The sequence below is a fragment of the Takifugu flavidus genome, chromosome 15 (assembly GCF_003711565.1).
Source record: "Takifugu flavidus isolate HTHZ2018 chromosome 15, ASM371156v2, whole genome shotgun sequence".
Lineage (NCBI taxonomy): Eukaryota > Metazoa > Chordata > Actinopteri > Tetraodontiformes > Tetraodontidae > Takifugu > Takifugu flavidus.
The window spans coordinates 12,280,799-12,297,543 of record NC_079534.1 but is presented as its reverse complement, the minus strand read 5'-3'; the positions used below and the strand labels follow the sequence as shown (position 1 = coordinate 12,297,543).

Below are 16,745 nucleotides of genomic sequence, written 5' to 3'. Positions count from 1 at the left end.
TAACCAATCTTTCTTAAAGTTTGCCACGTTTTTTTGAGTTTAAAGAGTTTGACAGCAAACAGAACAAGATATTGTGATATCTGCAGACATCTGGAGCATAACCTGCAGCTTCACCTGCTTTACAGTGATAACAGTGTCACAATACACTTTTGTTCACAGCTCATTGGAATGTGGTGGGTTCACATCCTGAACCAGCTCAGAGTAAATCAGAGGACATAGAAATCACGTTTTATCAGCTCTTATTTCCATAACCGATTATAACGCAACGTTTAAATAAAAGCACACCACAACCAAGGTCTTTAAATAAACCTTGAGTTTAAAGACAAATGTGCTGGGTGTTATTTTAGTCTTTGAGCGGCGTGATTAAGTTAATTACCGAGTGGCGGGAGCGCGCGGCGCTCGCTCGCTCGCTTGCGCGTCCACGCAGCTGCGTCCGCGTTAGCTGGAATCTTGGGTCTCCACAGTTGTCAGTCTCTCCCCGGTGTTCACTCCGAGTCCATCTAAAATGTCAAAGTTAGATCAAGTCCTCATTCTTGACCCTCCCGCCGACCTCAAATTCAAAGGTAGGTCGATTCTTCTCCCGCCCAGCTGTCCGCCGAGTTGTGTCGGATAAATAGCTCCGAGAAATATGTAACAATCCCCCGAGCGAACGCTGTTGCTAACTAGCTAGCTAGCAAGCGCCCACCGCCATTTTAAGTTAGCTCGGGAAGAGACGGGCCGTGGCCGGAGCCCCGCACTTTAGTGACGTGGATAGCCGGCGTGGCGAGCACCGTGACCGCTCGCCATTCGTGGACAGCTCACTTGCGACTCACAGCCCGAGGGTAGAGGAAGGTGGGACTGTCAGGTAGCGGCCAAGCTTGTGGGAGCAGGAAACGAGCCGCATCTTTCAAAGTGTCCGACTTTGGCAGCAGCGTGAGTTGTTGCTGTTGTGATTTTCTTTGCTAGTAGCTACTAGCTGATGCAAACTGTTGTGGCTTCACGTCCACGCACAGAACCCAGAGGTGACACGGAAGGAAAAAGTGTGGGGGGGACAACTTTTTACCGACAAATGTGGCGTTTTGAGCGTCATTCGTGTCCGGCGGAGCGCGGCCGGGGGAGTGGAGCAAACTTTGGGATCCATCTGCAGACGGAATCCTCAGAGAGATCTGCTCACCTGGGTTTCCCTGAATGAACCGGCCACGGATGCTCCGTCCTTTTCATGAGTAACCAGGCGCCTTTTCCACGCCGCGCCACGCACGGAGGTGTCCACGGTGATGTGGCACAGCTGGGGAAGACTTGGATCGTTTTTTTACATTTTAAATCTGTTGCTGTTGAAGTTCCGGAGGCTGGGACCGGGTAAACCGGGTTGCCACGGTAACCAGGTCTGGGTTTTGATGACCAGCAGTTGTTTGTTTGTTTGTTTGCTCCTTGTGTTGTTCTGGGTGGTCCACACCCTCCTCTCCTTGTCCACTTCTCGTCCAGGGGCTCCACTTAAAGCTCCTTTGGGGCTCCTCATCCTAAGGCTGGTTCTGGCCACCCTGTGGGGGAGACGGTGGCTCTTGTCCTGTTGGGTTTTTACCCAAAGCTGATGACCACCGGTGAGGTTCGGACCCTGGACTGACTGGAGAACCTCCGGCTGCTCCCGGAAGTTCTGTCCAGAAACAGAATCAACAGTGACGTCGGGCAATAAAACCCAAGCTGACGCCCGACGCTCCACTACAGGGATGGGATGGCCTGACCCCCTTCCAGTTCTCCACAACCAGGACGGAAACCACATTTTCCCTCCTCGGGTTCACCCGGGTTACTAACTCGGACCCCGGTTTGCCCTCCGATACCTGACGGGTGGTGCAGTTTAGGGTCTCTACGATGTCCGCACGAATGCCGTGGTTTGAATTCAGCTTCAGGATTCCCAGAAGCATTCCGAATGCGACGGGCCCCCTCCCGTGAGGAGAAACATGAGCAGATGGAAGATGACCACGGCTCCTCTGCTGTCACAGAGGCGAGGCTAAATCTGTCCGCGTGTATCCGAGCGCGGGTCCGCTTCAGAGCGTCTGCTGGGATTCCTCCATCAGGTTGGAGGGGGCAGCCCTCCTTTCCTCGCTGATTATTTTTAGAGTAGGAAACGGCCTCGGGGACCCTAACTCGGCATACGTGCAGCTGGAAGCGAGACGGTGCCAATGCAACAGGCGACGTGGGTGTTGATTCGATGCTAGCTTTCATCCGCGGCCGCCTTTTCCTCGCTCTGAACGCAGGAGGCCTTTCAGAAGTGCTCCGGACACGTTTGCAAACAGCCACAAACCATCGGAACGTTCCCCGTTGGATCGCGTAACCGCTCCGAGTTAACGTTGCGACATTCCGCCCGTGCGACAAACACGGTTTTCCAAGTTTACCGAATCGTCTGTGACTCACCTGAGCCGGAAACGGCAAAACCAGCCAACACGTCGGCTCTGGGAGGGCGGATCCGCTCCAATCGGGTCACGCTTAGCTTCTTATCTCCCCGAGCACTTGAATGTATGCGCGCTTTGATAACTTGGGATTTAACGGGACTAAAACTTCCACTAGAGTCCCGATTAGTCAGTAATGCACCGGGATGCTTCATATGCTGGATAATATTACGATTAATCTACATATTGACATTATATTTCCTGTTAAATGTGAGTGCTATGGTTTCCAGTGCAGCGCACGTCACCCTACTGGACCAGTTGCCTGGTGCTGGTTTTGTTCCACAGCTTGATAGAATTTGACCTGAAACCAGGACTGTCTCCAGGTCTCTGAGAACCTGCGACATACCGGATGCACGTGAGCATCAGGTGCACGTGCGCTCTGGGGGAAACTGGTCATTTAATGGGCAGGCGAACCCACCGGTTCCACCCAGGGAGGTGGACCTCGGTCTATGGAAGGAGGGTGTGAGCAGAGGAGGCTGAGACGCTCCCATCGCGCTCCTGCTCGTGCACACGCGTCCGGATTTAAGGAACAGCTGCACGTTTTACTGTTTCTTCTCTATTTTATTGTGTTGCGTTCACCGGCGCCATCCCACCGTTGCCTTTGTTTTGAGCTTCGTGCCGCTCTGTGACAAATACTCAGCGTCGAGCTGTTTACGGCCTCGGTGATGTGGGCTGTTCACACGTGGGGCCTCACCGCCTCCCCCTCGCCGTGCCTGTCCTGGCAAAGGAAAGAGATTTCTGCTTGTGCGTGAGCCGTGAACCGTGTGTGTGTTTGTGCCGCAGGTCCTTTCACAGATGTAGTCACCACCAACCTTAAACTGAAGAACCCATCTGACAAAAAAGTAGGTTTCAAAGTGAAAACGACCGCACCGAGGAGGTACTGCGTCCGGCCCAACAGCGGCGTGATCGATCCCGGAGCCACCATCGTCATTTCTGGTAACTGAAACGTGCACGTGTGGAGCTAGGATGGTTCTGTCCGTGTTTTGACGGTGTCCGTCTCTCATTCGCAGTCATGCTACAGCCCTTCGACTATGACCCCAACGAGAAAAACAAACATAAATTTATGGTACAGACGATTTTCGCTCCACCAAATACTTCTGACATGGAATCATTGGTAAGCTTTTTTTTTCTTAACTACTCCTGTTGGTTATAACGGCCTGTATTACAGACCGTGTAGACAAGGCCTAGTCAACAGGAGGCACGCGGGCCGGTTCTGGCCCACCAATGAACTCAGACTGGCCCGCCGGTGGGTCCAAAATACCACTATTTATTCTCTTTTTAGATATAGTTGATGCAAAACTTCTCCCACCCATAACTGCGTAAACCGTTTGATCCTCAAGTTACCACCTGTTGATGAACAGGTCCAAGGACCCAGCTAAACTACCTTCGTCGTGCCGCTCTGCTCCCCTGCTATCGCAGGGTTCCGGAGGTAGCGAGCACGAGACCCGAGTCCGATCACCAACGACCAGCTAGGTTTGGATGGTCAGCAGCAAGAAAATCTAAACTTTTAACAGCAAACGACGAGCATGGCGGCGCCAGCGCCACGTCGGGTCCAGCCGCCCATGCTCTAAAGAGAGCGGCAGCGGCGGTCTAAGTAACGTGGACCCGTGATGTCGCGTATGGAGTCAATACTCCTGTCAGACACCAGCCGAGGAGGTTTGAGACGTTTATGAAGCTGCTAGACTGAAGAAAGCTCAACTTCTGTCCCCCGATGTGGACGAATCCACCGACAGCGTCGACACGGCTCAGCTTTGGCGGGGCACTCCTCCTGGTTAATACCACTGGAAGGACGCACCCCACCGCCTCATCCACCAGAGGGCGCCGTGGGCGTGAATTAGTAGTGAGTTGAGGACAATTATGGACACAATTATAACTGTTAGGAACTCTCTGGGATCAACACACACCTGGATCCAGTTTCTCTTACATGATTCCCTTAAAATGAATCTCTGTTTCCACTTTCTAAAAGTGTGGCTCCTGTAAGAATGTAGTTGTTTATCCACGCTGTAGATGATGTGTTGTGTGCGCATCAGTGCAGAAATGGTTAAAACTTCTCAGTGGTTATTCTCTCTGTTGTGGGGATGATGTGGACTGTGTCTTGATCGTCCAGCAGGGGGCAGCAACGACTGCTATTTGAACTCGGGTCACCTTCTGGCCTGTTTCCTGTGAAAAGCAGGATGGAGGATGTGTAAAGAACTATAGCTCTGATGGGTTTAAAGTGGACTTAATCTAATGAGCCAAAGTAATGCTCATCATTCACACTGTTTTTACCTAGCCATTGTGAGCATAATTCAATTGGGGTTCCCTTTTGGTATTCTTAATCTTTAAAAATCAGATTAACAAAGCGGATGTCAATGAAAAGTGTGTTCATTTGTTTTCATAAATACGCGCTCCAAACTCTGGGGGTGGGAATGACGCTTAAGATCGTGTGCAGCCACGTTATTTGGGAACATGAAGTGAATTAATTTGTGGCCGTTTGAAATGTTGTTGAAAAATGTTCATCTGCACCGAGTCCTATTTTTTAAAGCCCATATATGCGTGCATGTGTCTGTGGATTGGATGCAGCTGCTGGCAGGGTGAGCTGATGAATAACATGCCCATTTTTTTCCTTCTTCACCAGTGGAAAGATGCAAAGCCGGATGATCTCATGGATTCCAAGCTGAGATGTGTCTTTGAGCTGCCCTCTGAAAATGATAAAGTGGTGAGTGAAAAAAGTGCCACTATGGCTCTTAAAAACTCTCTGTGCTGCACAAATAAGTTCCCATTTCTTCACAAGCTTGAACTGTAATGTTTCATCTCATCTTTTAGTTTAACTCGTCCATCTTTCTTCTCTTTGAACCGGCTCCACTTTAAAGTCCAGTCTCTCAAAATGTGCTCCAATTAATGGCGCTACCACATTGAACTGCGCTGTATCGGTCCACGGGGTCCTGGGTCTCACGTCAGGGTTTGTTCTCTTCTGTTGAGCAGAACGATGTGGAGGCCAGCAAAGCAGCGGCGTTGCACTCTTCAGCCCTGAACTCCACAAAAGCCGACCCCACGGCGACCTCGGCGCCCGGCTCCGCCTCCCCGGAGGACGCGGAGCTGAAGAAAGTGCTGGAGAAGTGCAAGAGGCAGCAGGCCGAACTGGAGAAGCTGGCCGAGGAAAACCGACAACTAAAGGTGAAACCTCCAGCAGCTCTCGCCTCTGCGGGCTTGTGTGTCCTCTCCCCTCACCCCTCCTCCGTCTCCCGCAGGATGAGACCGTCAGGATGAGGAAGGCTCCCCGCTCGGACCACATGACGACAAATTCAACCAGCCTCCTGGGCCGAGACGCCAGCTCCGCCTCCCTGCCCTCCCTCCTCGTCGTCATAGCAGCCATCTTCATCGGATTCTTCCTAGGGAAGTTCATCTTGTAGACTGGGAGATGCATGCCAGTTGCGCCCCCCCCCCCCCCACCCTGACTCCAGAATGAAACAGGCCTGGAACAACCTCGAAGTCTCTGTGTGGACTTTGCCATATCATCGGTAGGGTGGCCTCCAGTGATCACATCTGTACAGCATCAGTCGAAGGCGTCACCTTTTTACGACCTCACACAGTTCATAGTTTGGAGAAAGGAGAGATAAAGTAACGGTTCCCCTTTCTTGTCTTCAGTTTGTTGATGGCTGGATGGTGCACGTAATGTGCCAGAACAATGGAAGTTCTATTACACACGTCGTCATAAAAGGTGCAAACAATCAAAAGGACGATTCTCTCTCTTCTTTCTTTTCCTTCTCTCCACTGATTCTCCTCTGTTTTTATTTGGGATGGGATGTTAGGTGTTGTGTAAATGTTGTTTTAAATCCTTTTTAAAGAAAAAAACAAAGGAAAGCCTTTCAACAGAAGACGTTTCTGGAATGCCTCTGAATTCAGTTTATCGAGTTTGTAATTTCAGCCGCTCGTCTCGGAATGATCGGATCCAGCTCTCCTTTCTGTCCTTTCCTTTTCTTCACTTCATCAAGGCAGATATTCTATTATTATTATTATTATAATTATTATTCAAGTGGTATCAGCATTCTGTGGCAAATATTGACTGAAATAAGTTCTCCATTCTTAAATTCCTGTTCCATGGTATTGAACATTAAAAAGAAAAAGATGTTTTCCGGACGGCTGTCTCCCTCTTTTCCATTAACACGGCATCAGCGTGCCGCTTCCCTCAGAACCGTATTTAAATCACTCTTGATGGCTTTTATTTCTTACTTGGCCAATAGTCACAAAAATGGATTTTTTTAAAGTGAGAAATTTCATCTTCTTTATTTATGACTGGAAAAATGAAGTGGTTTCTTCAGTTTCCGCCACTTAAGTGACGTCAGGGAGCGTTTAGCTTGCGGGAAAATACGGTGGCTGAATATTTTTGAGGTTGTCGCTACAACGTTTTTCTCGTCACCGGGTCCCAAAACGACAGGACGGCCAAACGACAAAACCTCCTTTCACAAGATGCTTATTTTCCCCAAATGTGAAACCTGCAATCATTTTATTTCAGTGTGAAGGAGCCCGATTCACTGGCTGTTGGTGGACGGGGAAGTGTGGGAAAACTTGGAGTGTGTTTTGCCCTCTGCTTGGTCCTGGAGGGAGGCCGAGCTGTGCTCGTCTATATGGAGATGTGGTCGTAGAAATGAGGCCCCGTCACAGCAGCAAATGACCTCACAGCTCCTGCATTTTCCGCCCGTTTGTTTTGGGGTTTATTGGTCGACGGGAAACTGCAGAAACGGATGGTTATTTTTTTTCTCAACCCTCCTGTCTTCACAAGAACACCCGTGAGGTGACCGGTTGTGCTTTTGAGGGGTGAGGGGTGGCAGTAGCGCAGTGTGTAGAGCACCAGGCTGCTAAGCAGAAGGTTCTCAGTTCAAGACCCACTGCAGACAAAACATGCGGCTCCAGGAGAACATGCAGCACTCAGCAGCACCAAGCCCATAATTGCTCACACAGGGACAGGGGAACCCCCCCCCCCACCAACAACAGGCCTTGGCTCCACCCCAAAATGCCACCAAGCAAAACTGCCACTTAAGTACAGCAGCTTCACTTCACAACTGTTTCCATGGTGCAGTGTTGACAACAGACTGGGGGGTGCAGTGTTGACAACGGGGGGGCAGAGAAGGCAAAAACCCAAGTTATCAACACAGTTAGGTGTTTGTGGAAAATAAATGTTATTGATTATTGCCAGTGATGTTTATTGTATCCATAGTAACATTTAATGTGAAAGAAATGACAGACACCTGCTGATCACTTCACAACTCGGTATCTACAGGAACCAGACTAACCTAGTGACCAGTGAGCATCCTCCCACCAGGCTCATTAGTGATGAGAAACACTAAAACTTGTGACTTTTGCAGTTATGACAGTATAAAACCTTGTCTGTGGGTGGAAATGGACACAACAGTCATTGGTTCCACTCTAAAGTGCAGTTTCTGTGGTGCAGCAGTGTTGAGTCTATGGTAGCTATGGCAACCATTCAGGCCACTGACTTTCAGCCCCTCACACAAGAAGGAAAAAGGTCAAATCTGCTCTCACTACACATCTGTTCTTGTCTTAAAGTGGACAAACGTCCAGGCGGGTCTCTAGCTCTGCCGCCAGATGAGCAGAGCCGTCAGGAGGCCGCTGAGCACCGCCGTGGCGTGCGGGAAGCCGCCGCCGCCGCCGTGCCGTCCGGTGCAGTCATTGCGCTGCAGCAGAGACGCGTCGCTGTCTTCTGTCCTGCTGTGGGACGACTGGTGGCTGCTTATTGAGCACTGGACCAGAGGCGTCTGGTAGGAGGTGGCCCGCTTCTCCGGCTGGTCCGGGCTGGATCCGTCGCTCGGCCTCTGCCCGTTGTACAGCAGGTACCGCCCGTGGGCGTCCTGCTCCATGCGGAAGAGCTCGTACTCTGTGTGGGGGAGTCGAATCCCCAGGGCCACGCAGCCGTTGGTCACAGTGACGTCCTGCTCCACCCCCACCTGCCAGGACCCCTGCACCCCACACTCGTTGCTGTTGAAGACATTGAGCAGGGAGGTGGTGGCCACGTCCATGGGCGTTACCCTCATGTGGTTCACTAGACGAGGAGAGAGCGAAGGGTCAGTGCTAAACTGTTTCCGAATCCTCAAACAAATCGGCAGCAAGCACGGTTACCTTTGAAGACGAACTCTGTCCCGCCCATCACCCGGGTGGAGTGGAGGCCTCTGCTGTAGCGTCCCCGGGCGTATATGGTGAAGGTGGGGTGTTTGCAGACGGGGTCAGAGTAGTGGTAGTAGAGGCCCTCCCACGTGTGGTTGTTGTCGTGGAAGATGAAGTGGCGGGTGAGGAAGAGGACCTCGGGGCGGACCTCGCAGCGCTGGCTCACCCACTGGCCGTAGAGCCCCACGGTCAGGTCGGCCCGCGGCGGCAGGATGGGGGGGTGGAACTCGTCCGAGCGGTAGATGATGCGGCAGACGATGCAACCGTGGTCGTGGTTCTGGAGGGGAAACGGGAAACGGGAATTTAGGAGGCTGAATAAAAGTTCGAGTCACTTTCAGGTCTCCGACGAGCCGATTCGTAGATAACAAGACGATTATCACAACCGCTGGTTTAAGCTCGGAGGAGGAGCAACCACAGACGTTAGAAAGCTGTGATTGTGTTCCATTTATTGAGTCCTTCGCATCGCTGAAACGAAGCAGCTGTCCAGCTGTGAACCTTCCGTGTTCTGACAGCGCCGAGAGATTTTTCGATTGGACGTCGCTCTGTCGTAGATTCTGGCATCTGCTCAGAGGTTAAAGAGGGAGGAAAAAAAAACCCCAACTTCCTCCGGTCTGAACCTCTGGACTGCTGGAAGCCAGACAAGGTTCTGGCATTTTCTCAGGCCGATCGCATCATCTGGCTGTAGAACCCAGATGTCAGGTCGAATTTATGCTAACAACAGCTGGATGAGAAGGTCTGAGGATGGTCAAAGATTTAGACGTCTCACAGCCAGTCATTTTCCAACCAGTTTCCCCCCACTCCATCAGGATGAGCTCAGCCCCAGAACCACCTCAGAGTCAAAGGTCAGTGGGAAGCGGAGTGCCCCGAGTATCCAGCCATGTGCACGAGAGACAGAAATGTATTCATTGCTTCTATATATGTATTTTACAGGTATAGTACCAGTAAATGAAAGCAAGGCGCTGGGGGTGGGGGAGGGGGAGGGGTGCTGTGTTACATGTTCCAGATCTCCAATAAAACTGACTGTGGAAGTCTCGTCTTGGTGTGCACGTTGAGGGGAATCGGACTGATCCGATAACAGCATCGGTGACATGAGGTCGTCATTAAACCAGTCGCGACACTGGTAACTGACCCAGCGGAAGGGAGCAAAAAAAGGTTCTGCTGCACAGAACTGCGCTGCTGCTGGACTTTCAAATTCATTTGGAGTCCAGAAAAGTTGTTTTAAACCACGTAAGACTAAAGGAATTCTGTCATCTTGTTCAGTGCAGCAGGAACAAGCTGAACTTTTCATTAAAATCTGCTGCGCGGCTCATGAGATCCACCCAGTGTAACCACGGATCATCCCAGCGGCACCAGCAAATGTTCTGCTCCCAAATCAGCTCTGGCTTTAGCCCCTCAGATGAACCCAAACGACATTCACCCAGAGAGAAGCTCAACAAACGGTCACATCAATACCTGGTGTTGCCCTAAGCCACTTCTGCTGTCACCTGATGTCCCCTGTGGCCCCAAACTGACCAAAGCTGGACAATTAGTCAACAATCACATCCAGTCAACCTGAGTTCTGCCCTTTTTCTAAACTAAATTCACCTACTGAAGCTGATGTCAACAGGAAGAAGCTTCTAACATCTCAGGCATCTTTTAGGGAGCATAAACAAATCATTAAAGCCGATTGTTGCTCCTCGTTTTGACAGGGACCCAAACCTGTCCCTGTGCAGCAGGACGCGACCCAACACCATCTTCAACCAGTAAAACCACGCAAACGTGCTTCAAAACGACCCGGTGGTTCCGTACCTCCTCGGTCAGACGTCATTCGATGTTCACGTCCGTCGATACAGAACTCGTAGCAACTCTCATCACTCGGGACTTTAACGACTTCCTCCGGTATCGAGGGGAACAACAACAACGCGGCGCTCTGAGATGCGGGCGTGTGGGCGTTGGAACGCTTCCAACGCCTGCGCGATCCTCAGAAACCTTCGCGTTGATCTCTGAAAACGACGGGACGCGTTTCTGTGGAAGAGAGGCGCTTAAAGAGAGCGCTCCCAGCCCCCCTTCCCCCCCGTAAACCTGCTGATTGTTTAGACAGGAGACCCGAGCAGGATCGGACTGTGATCCCTGCAGAGTGTGACAGTGAAAACATCACTCAGGGGTCTCAGTCAGCAGGACGGCGGCTGTTCCGCAGTGTAAATAGAGAAGTTCCATCCTGCATGGCTGGATGGGCTCGACCGGCGGCGGGGTTGAACAGATAAAGACCAGACTGCTGTTATTCTTGGATGCCTGGATGTTGCAGATTGTATGAAAAGTTGGCAGAAAGGTCCAAAAACGTCCCGTCCAGGGGTTTCACACACGTTCAGGATTCAGGGAGTTATTTAGTGGTCACTCTGACACCTCTTTAACCAAAAGAAATTGGACTTGTCTCCCAGGTGACCTCACAGATCTCACAGCTATGCAGCCATTCGTGCCTGAAAGAGGAGCGGAGCAGCTCTGAGGTTCGGTCCAGGAGGATTCTGCTGTGTGTGGTCGCAGCAGGAGATGTGTTCAGAACTCTCCACCTCCAGCCTGGACAGGCCTTCCAACACAGACCAAACAAAGAGGATCCATCCTTTACTTGTTTCTAAATACCCGGTGATAAGATCTCCCATAGAAAACAAGTTACTCGAGACGTCTACAGATAAGACTTTTCAGATGCTCTATTATCTGTGGTTCAAGTTCAAAGATAAACTGTTTCATTGAGCAAAGTTTGACCAGTTTCTAATGTCAACAGCCTCATGATGATGATATTCGAGGTCTACAGCGCTTCACCACCGTATATTTGTGCCAACTGCTGGCACCTACATCTTCACCTCCTTTATGATCACTTCATTTGACTTAACACCTGATTGGTGGATTCCTGCAGTAAAAATGGGCATCGTCATAGTCACGTGGACATCGTCATGTGGATGGATTGACAGGCTCAAGAGAGCGTTTAAGGGAATTAGCAGCATGAAATAAAACACGGTTACCGTGACGACCCCAACAGCAAACATCCTTACAAAGAAAACAATGTGAACAGCAAAGACGTAGGGAGCGCTTTCATAAGGGAGGGACAGCCCAAAACCAGTCTAAGTGCGTCATCAGAATTGTCCCAGCTCCGTCTCAGCCAAAGGAGACGCCTTTTGCCTCAGAATCTTCAGAATCTTCAGAATCACATTCACCAGTGTTTTAAACCTCAGCGCATCCACGTTCAGAGCAAGACAGACAGTCGTACCTTTGCATTTTGCAGAGCCATCTGGTAGCTGGAGGGCTTGTAGTAGAGCCTCTGGGACGGCTCCGTGTGGACGTCCCCCAGGAACAGCTCCTCCACCAGGTGATCCAGGTTGTGTTGCAGGTGCTGCTTTTCCACCCTCAGCAGCTGCAGCTCGTGCATAGCGAAGTTGAGCTCCTTGGAACAGTCGAAGCCGTCCTCCTCGCTCCACAGCGCGTAGATGCCGTTCACCTCCCAGGGGCCCTTCACAGCCCCTCTGCAGCTGCGGTTGAACCTTTGACTCAGCTCTTTGGCCACGGCAGCAGTGTGACAGACTATCTGGACCCGATGAAGGTGGTACTCTGCCTCCGTGCCGCCGCGGACAATCCAGGAGGCCTGGCGTAGCCGCAGTCGACCCCGGATGACCAGAGTGTAGCTGGGCTTGGTGCAGTGGTTGTCCTCATAGTAGAACTGGTGAGCCTGGAAGGTGTTGTTGGAGTAGAAGCTGTAGGAACGTGTGAGGAACTCTGGTCCCGGTCTCACCTCACAGCTGCAACAGAGAACACACAAGCGTTCGGGAAAATAGTTATAGTTAGAAAGAGAAAACAAGGAGAAGCAACCTCAGAGGATCGTTTACGGTTGCTGGTTAAACATTCCAACCAGCGTCGTTGCCATAGCAGAGACTGGGACGCTGCTGCGTGGCCAAAATCTAGCCAGACAAGTCAGCAGCTGCATGGAAGAAAGAGGGCAGCTTCAGGCAGCTGTTGCTGCTCTGATGCCGCCTCGGTCTCAGAGTAAACGGCGTGGACACAGTCAGACTGTGCGGCAGATCAATCACAGCCTGCTCCTCAAACCCAGGTGACACTGACTGACCATCTCAACAGGGAACTACTTCTTCTTCGCTCCTCCTCATCCACGCAGAGTACTTAGAAAGATAATTGGATTTAAATGAATGGATTTACAACAAAAAACAGATCATGAAAAACACCTGTTCTGCTGCGCTCATCGGCTCCACGGGTCATAGCTTGCAGGAACCGTTTTCAGCTGACATGAGGGTCTTGTTTCAGTGGAACTAATTATTCCTGAAGGCCCATTCTTAGTGATATGCAATAATGAGGAACGGGGCTAAACCTGCCGTTCAAACTCTGTTCTCAAAACTTAAACGGGGGCTCCTTTAGCCAAGTCTGCCATGCAGCGTTTACCTGGTGGACACCCAGTGGCCCTCTACCACAGGAGGCATCTGCACGGTGATCCGGGCTCCGTTGTGGAGGTGTTTCAGCATGTGTTGGCACTGGGAGTCTTTGGGCAACGGACCATCGTTATTCTCCAGCGGGTGTCGACCGGACCGACCATCAGAGTAACGGTGAAAGGAAGCTTCAGCCCAGCCTGTGGACACGATAACCACAAAGGTTCCATTAGTCCTGGGATCACTCTGGTCAGCACCAGCTAAATAACTTCAGCCTTGACTCTAAATAATCAAGACGTATTTGCTTAGATGTGTGTTCTGATAATACTCCACCTGAAACACACACTGCAACATGTATATTTTGGATTTTTGAAGTGTATTCTTTGTACTGTTTAATGCTTTGAAATGCACGTGTGGTGGCCTCTGAGCTATAAAACACAAGAGGATGAGAGAATAAACAAAGAAAGAGTCCAATGAACAGAAGGAAGCACCACAAAGACCAGAAAAGGAAGAACAAAAGCTCTGTTTAGTTATTTTAACACCCAGCCGGGCAGTAATATGTGAGCTGAGGCTTGAGGGGGAATCACCACATCACAGCGTCCCTCAGTGGGACAGTGGACAGTCGGGGGCTGTGATCCACTGGCTCAGTTGCGGCGCTGCGCTGGCAGGACTTGTGTCAAAAGCCAGATCAGAGAAAGGCTTCACTGTTGCTGTGTGTGTGTGTGTGTGTGTGTGTGAGGACCTGTGTTTATGTGTGTGTGCGTTTGCTACAAAGTGAGAACAACAGGGCATTTTTCCCGAGTTCAGACTCAGTTCTAATGGTGAAGTTAGAACTGGATTTGGTTCATGTTTCAGGTTCCTGGAAAACGCCCATTTGCCTCCTCGGGTCCCCGATGCAGGTCCAGCTTCTGCACCGGCTCCTCCCCTCTGGGTATCAAACTGCGGTGAGAAGAAGCGTGCAACACACTGTCCTGCCGTGCACTCAAACGTACGGCGGCGCTCCAACAGTGGGAGGGGTCCGATACGCACGTCCAGGCGTCCCAAAGACAGCCACAAGGGTTCTATCGGATAATAAAAACTAATGATGATAAAGCAAACACATGCGTAGCGGCTGGGACAGTTCCTCGTACTGTATTTTCCACATAAGATGGCTTCTCCAGCCCTGTTAAACTAAATATTGGACTTGAGGACTCAGCAGCCAATAAAATAAAAGCTTCACCAACAGACTGGGGTGTAAACGGTCTGCATCACATCCTGACCGTTCTTTACGATATGAATAATTAGTCCATCATTAACATACACGAGGGAGCAGTTCAACCCTTCGTTACTGTCATAATCAGGGTCCAGAACCCTCAGTGTCGTGTTCCCAAACTGTCTTTCCGTCCAAATCAAAGTGCCCACTACGCTCCCAGAATCCCAGACCACAGAGACCAGTTCCAGTTGGCGCCATCCCACTGATGAGGTAAGTGCACTGGGACCCCTGACAAGCTGAGGAAGTGCACGTGGTTTACGGGGGGAAAACATGGCAGAGCGGAGACACAAAAAGGGGCCCGTTTGTGTTATCAGCCGGCTGTGACCCAACACAAAACAGAACCTACACAGATCAAGTTAGTGGGCATCAAGCCCACGTGGACGTGCACAAATTTACAGCCATTTAGGATCTGGACATCATGTCACGGTATAAAATGTGTCTCATGTCTCTCTAGAAGTGTGACACTCCCCCTCAATCAACACTTGCAATCTTTGGGCTCAAGACAGTTAGTGGTGACTCGCGGCTACGTTACCTCAGTCATTTTTAGAAATGGAACCACGCTAGTCGCTACGTTCCATATTCAAACGTGCGCTTAACGCCCGCCTTTCAAAAACCAAGAACTAGTCTGCATCTAACGCTAATACGGGGTCACCAGGATAACGACCCCGCTGGGCTGTTAGCATTTCCCCATAAAACAGAGCCCCGAGTCTCTGATTGTCGTCCTCCTGGAGGAATGAATGCTGACACAGTTTCAGGTGGCTTGAAATGAAGAGTCAAGCGCGTTAAGCTCTGGCACGCACGTCTGAATACGTCGCCGTAGTCGTCCGCACCGACGTTACCCTCACAGCTGCCGAGCAAACGACCAGCAGCCGCGGGCATCGTGAGTGACCTCACGGATCTTAACTCGTTGATCCGTAATGGCGATTTCCTGTTGCTGCGGCAGATCTGACACGTGTGTGCAGGCGTGTTATGGCGAAGAACATCATCTGGTGCTCGCTCCACGCCCTGCAGACGGGAAATTGCCCTGCACGGATTACATTTGCAGTGATGTCATGTAAAAGTTCGCAGACTTTCCAGTTTGGTTTCCCTGTTAAATGTTCCCGACACACACTCGTTCCCCTGCCTCCTTTCCTTTTATTCTCGTCTCCTTTCACGCCGCTCTCCATTTTCTGTGCGACATCCTGCGTCCGCAGCAAGTCGGCAGAAATGGCCGATGGAGAACTGCGCTGCCTGCACTCACATCTGATGTTTTGGTTACTGGGGGATTTATTTTCTGCTCCAGATGATGCCAGTGAGATGCTGGACAGGGCAGCAGTTCCCTCCTGTCCAATCCATCCAAACTTATTGCTAAAACACTTTTAAAAACACTGTTTTTGGACCCCACCTCTGCGTAGATACCGCGGCTCTTTTCATAACTCGATCAGCTGAGATCAGGGAAAGATTGTGTCGCGGTTGAGCAGAAGCCAGATCAATTCTGAGCAGGTTTAACGAAGACTCCCTCTGCAATCATGACACAATAGTCTGGGCAGATTGTTCTTTCATTGGCACTATGAGAAGTCGCAGTAATGCACCGCTAAATTGTGCGTTACATCCACCCAGACACACTTGAGGAGAAGTGGATAAGTGGAAAAGATCTTTCATCTCAACCCGGTCATTTGAAGTCACAGCCAAACATCGCCTTCCAATGTCGCTGGCAGCAGATGGATCAGGTCAGCTGCCGGCCCATAATCCTCTGCTGCTCTGATAGGGGTTTTCATCAGGAAAGGACCCTTTAAGTGGCTCTTAACTCACCCAAAGTGCTTTCATCTGTTCAGCTGCCCCAGGAAGGTTTTTAAGCACTTCCAAACATTGTTAATCATTGAAATGGATTTGTTTGAAAAAAAGACCCCAAAATATAGAAACCTATATTATTGAGCACAAGCACTTGCATGAGCTTTAACAGGTGTGCTGAGGTAAAAGACCCACTACCCAAACATTCATTGAAATGAAGATCAGCTTAAAAGGTTTTGCACATGGTTTCCTTTAAAACCGCATTAATATGGACGCAAACGTCCACATTTGCCACCAAACCTCATCAAAATCTCTTACCCAATAAAGCAGCCAGGAGCAGCGAGGATGATGGCCCCATTCCGTACTTTGTGACGCCTGAACCGAGCCTTCACACTGGCAAGTTCGGGAGTTTCTTTACGCAGCGTCCTCGATTATTCCGACACAAATCCGCACGCTGTGTATCCAGGGGGTGGAAGACACACTCCTGTGATCTTCGAGCATCATAGGGAACGCACTTGAGCTTCAAACGAAGAATAACCGCCTCGCTGTGGCCGAGGGTTGATATGAAATCCACCCGGTTTCAGGCGTGTTGGTCGCAAGAGACGTTCAAGCTCCGTCGGCAATCGCAGACGCGAAGCAAATTTTACGCACGCCCTCCGTGCGCCCCGACACAGAGGAGCGTTTTCACGGGACTGGATTCAAGACCTCCCGCCTCTGGATGAGATTTTATGGGCG

The 16,745-nt window shown here is 50.7% G+C and overlaps 2 protein-coding genes across 2 annotated transcripts; one reads left to right on the top strand and one right to left on the bottom strand.

Moving 5' to 3' along the window:
• Window positions 1-403: 403 nt before the first annotated feature.
• vapal (VAMP (vesicle-associated membrane protein)-associated protein A, like) lies at window positions 404-6,529 on the top strand. The gene is made up of 6 exons (XM_057055885.1): window positions 404-563; window positions 3,207-3,359; window positions 3,434-3,537; window positions 5,041-5,121; window positions 5,388-5,579; window positions 5,654-6,529. Exons 1-6 carry the CDS (start codon window positions 506-508, stop codon window positions 5,813-5,815), a joined length of 750 nt encoding a protein of 249 aa, XP_056911865.1. The 5' UTR covers window positions 404-505; the 3' UTR covers window positions 5,816-6,529.
• A 1,053-nt stretch (window positions 6,530-7,582) lies between these two features.
• Window positions 7,583-16,717, bottom strand: LOC130538387 (protein APCDD1-like). The gene is made up of 5 exons (XM_057055883.1): window positions 16,329-16,717; window positions 13,005-13,188; window positions 11,827-12,352; window positions 8,541-8,862; window positions 7,583-8,463 (listed from the first exon to the last, which is right to left on the bottom strand). Exons 1-5 carry the CDS (start codon window positions 16,366-16,368, stop codon window positions 7,994-7,996), a joined length of 1,542 nt encoding a protein of 513 aa, XP_056911863.1. The 5' UTR covers window positions 16,369-16,717; the 3' UTR covers window positions 7,583-7,993.
• Between the last annotated feature and the right edge of the window lie 28 nt (window positions 16,718-16,745).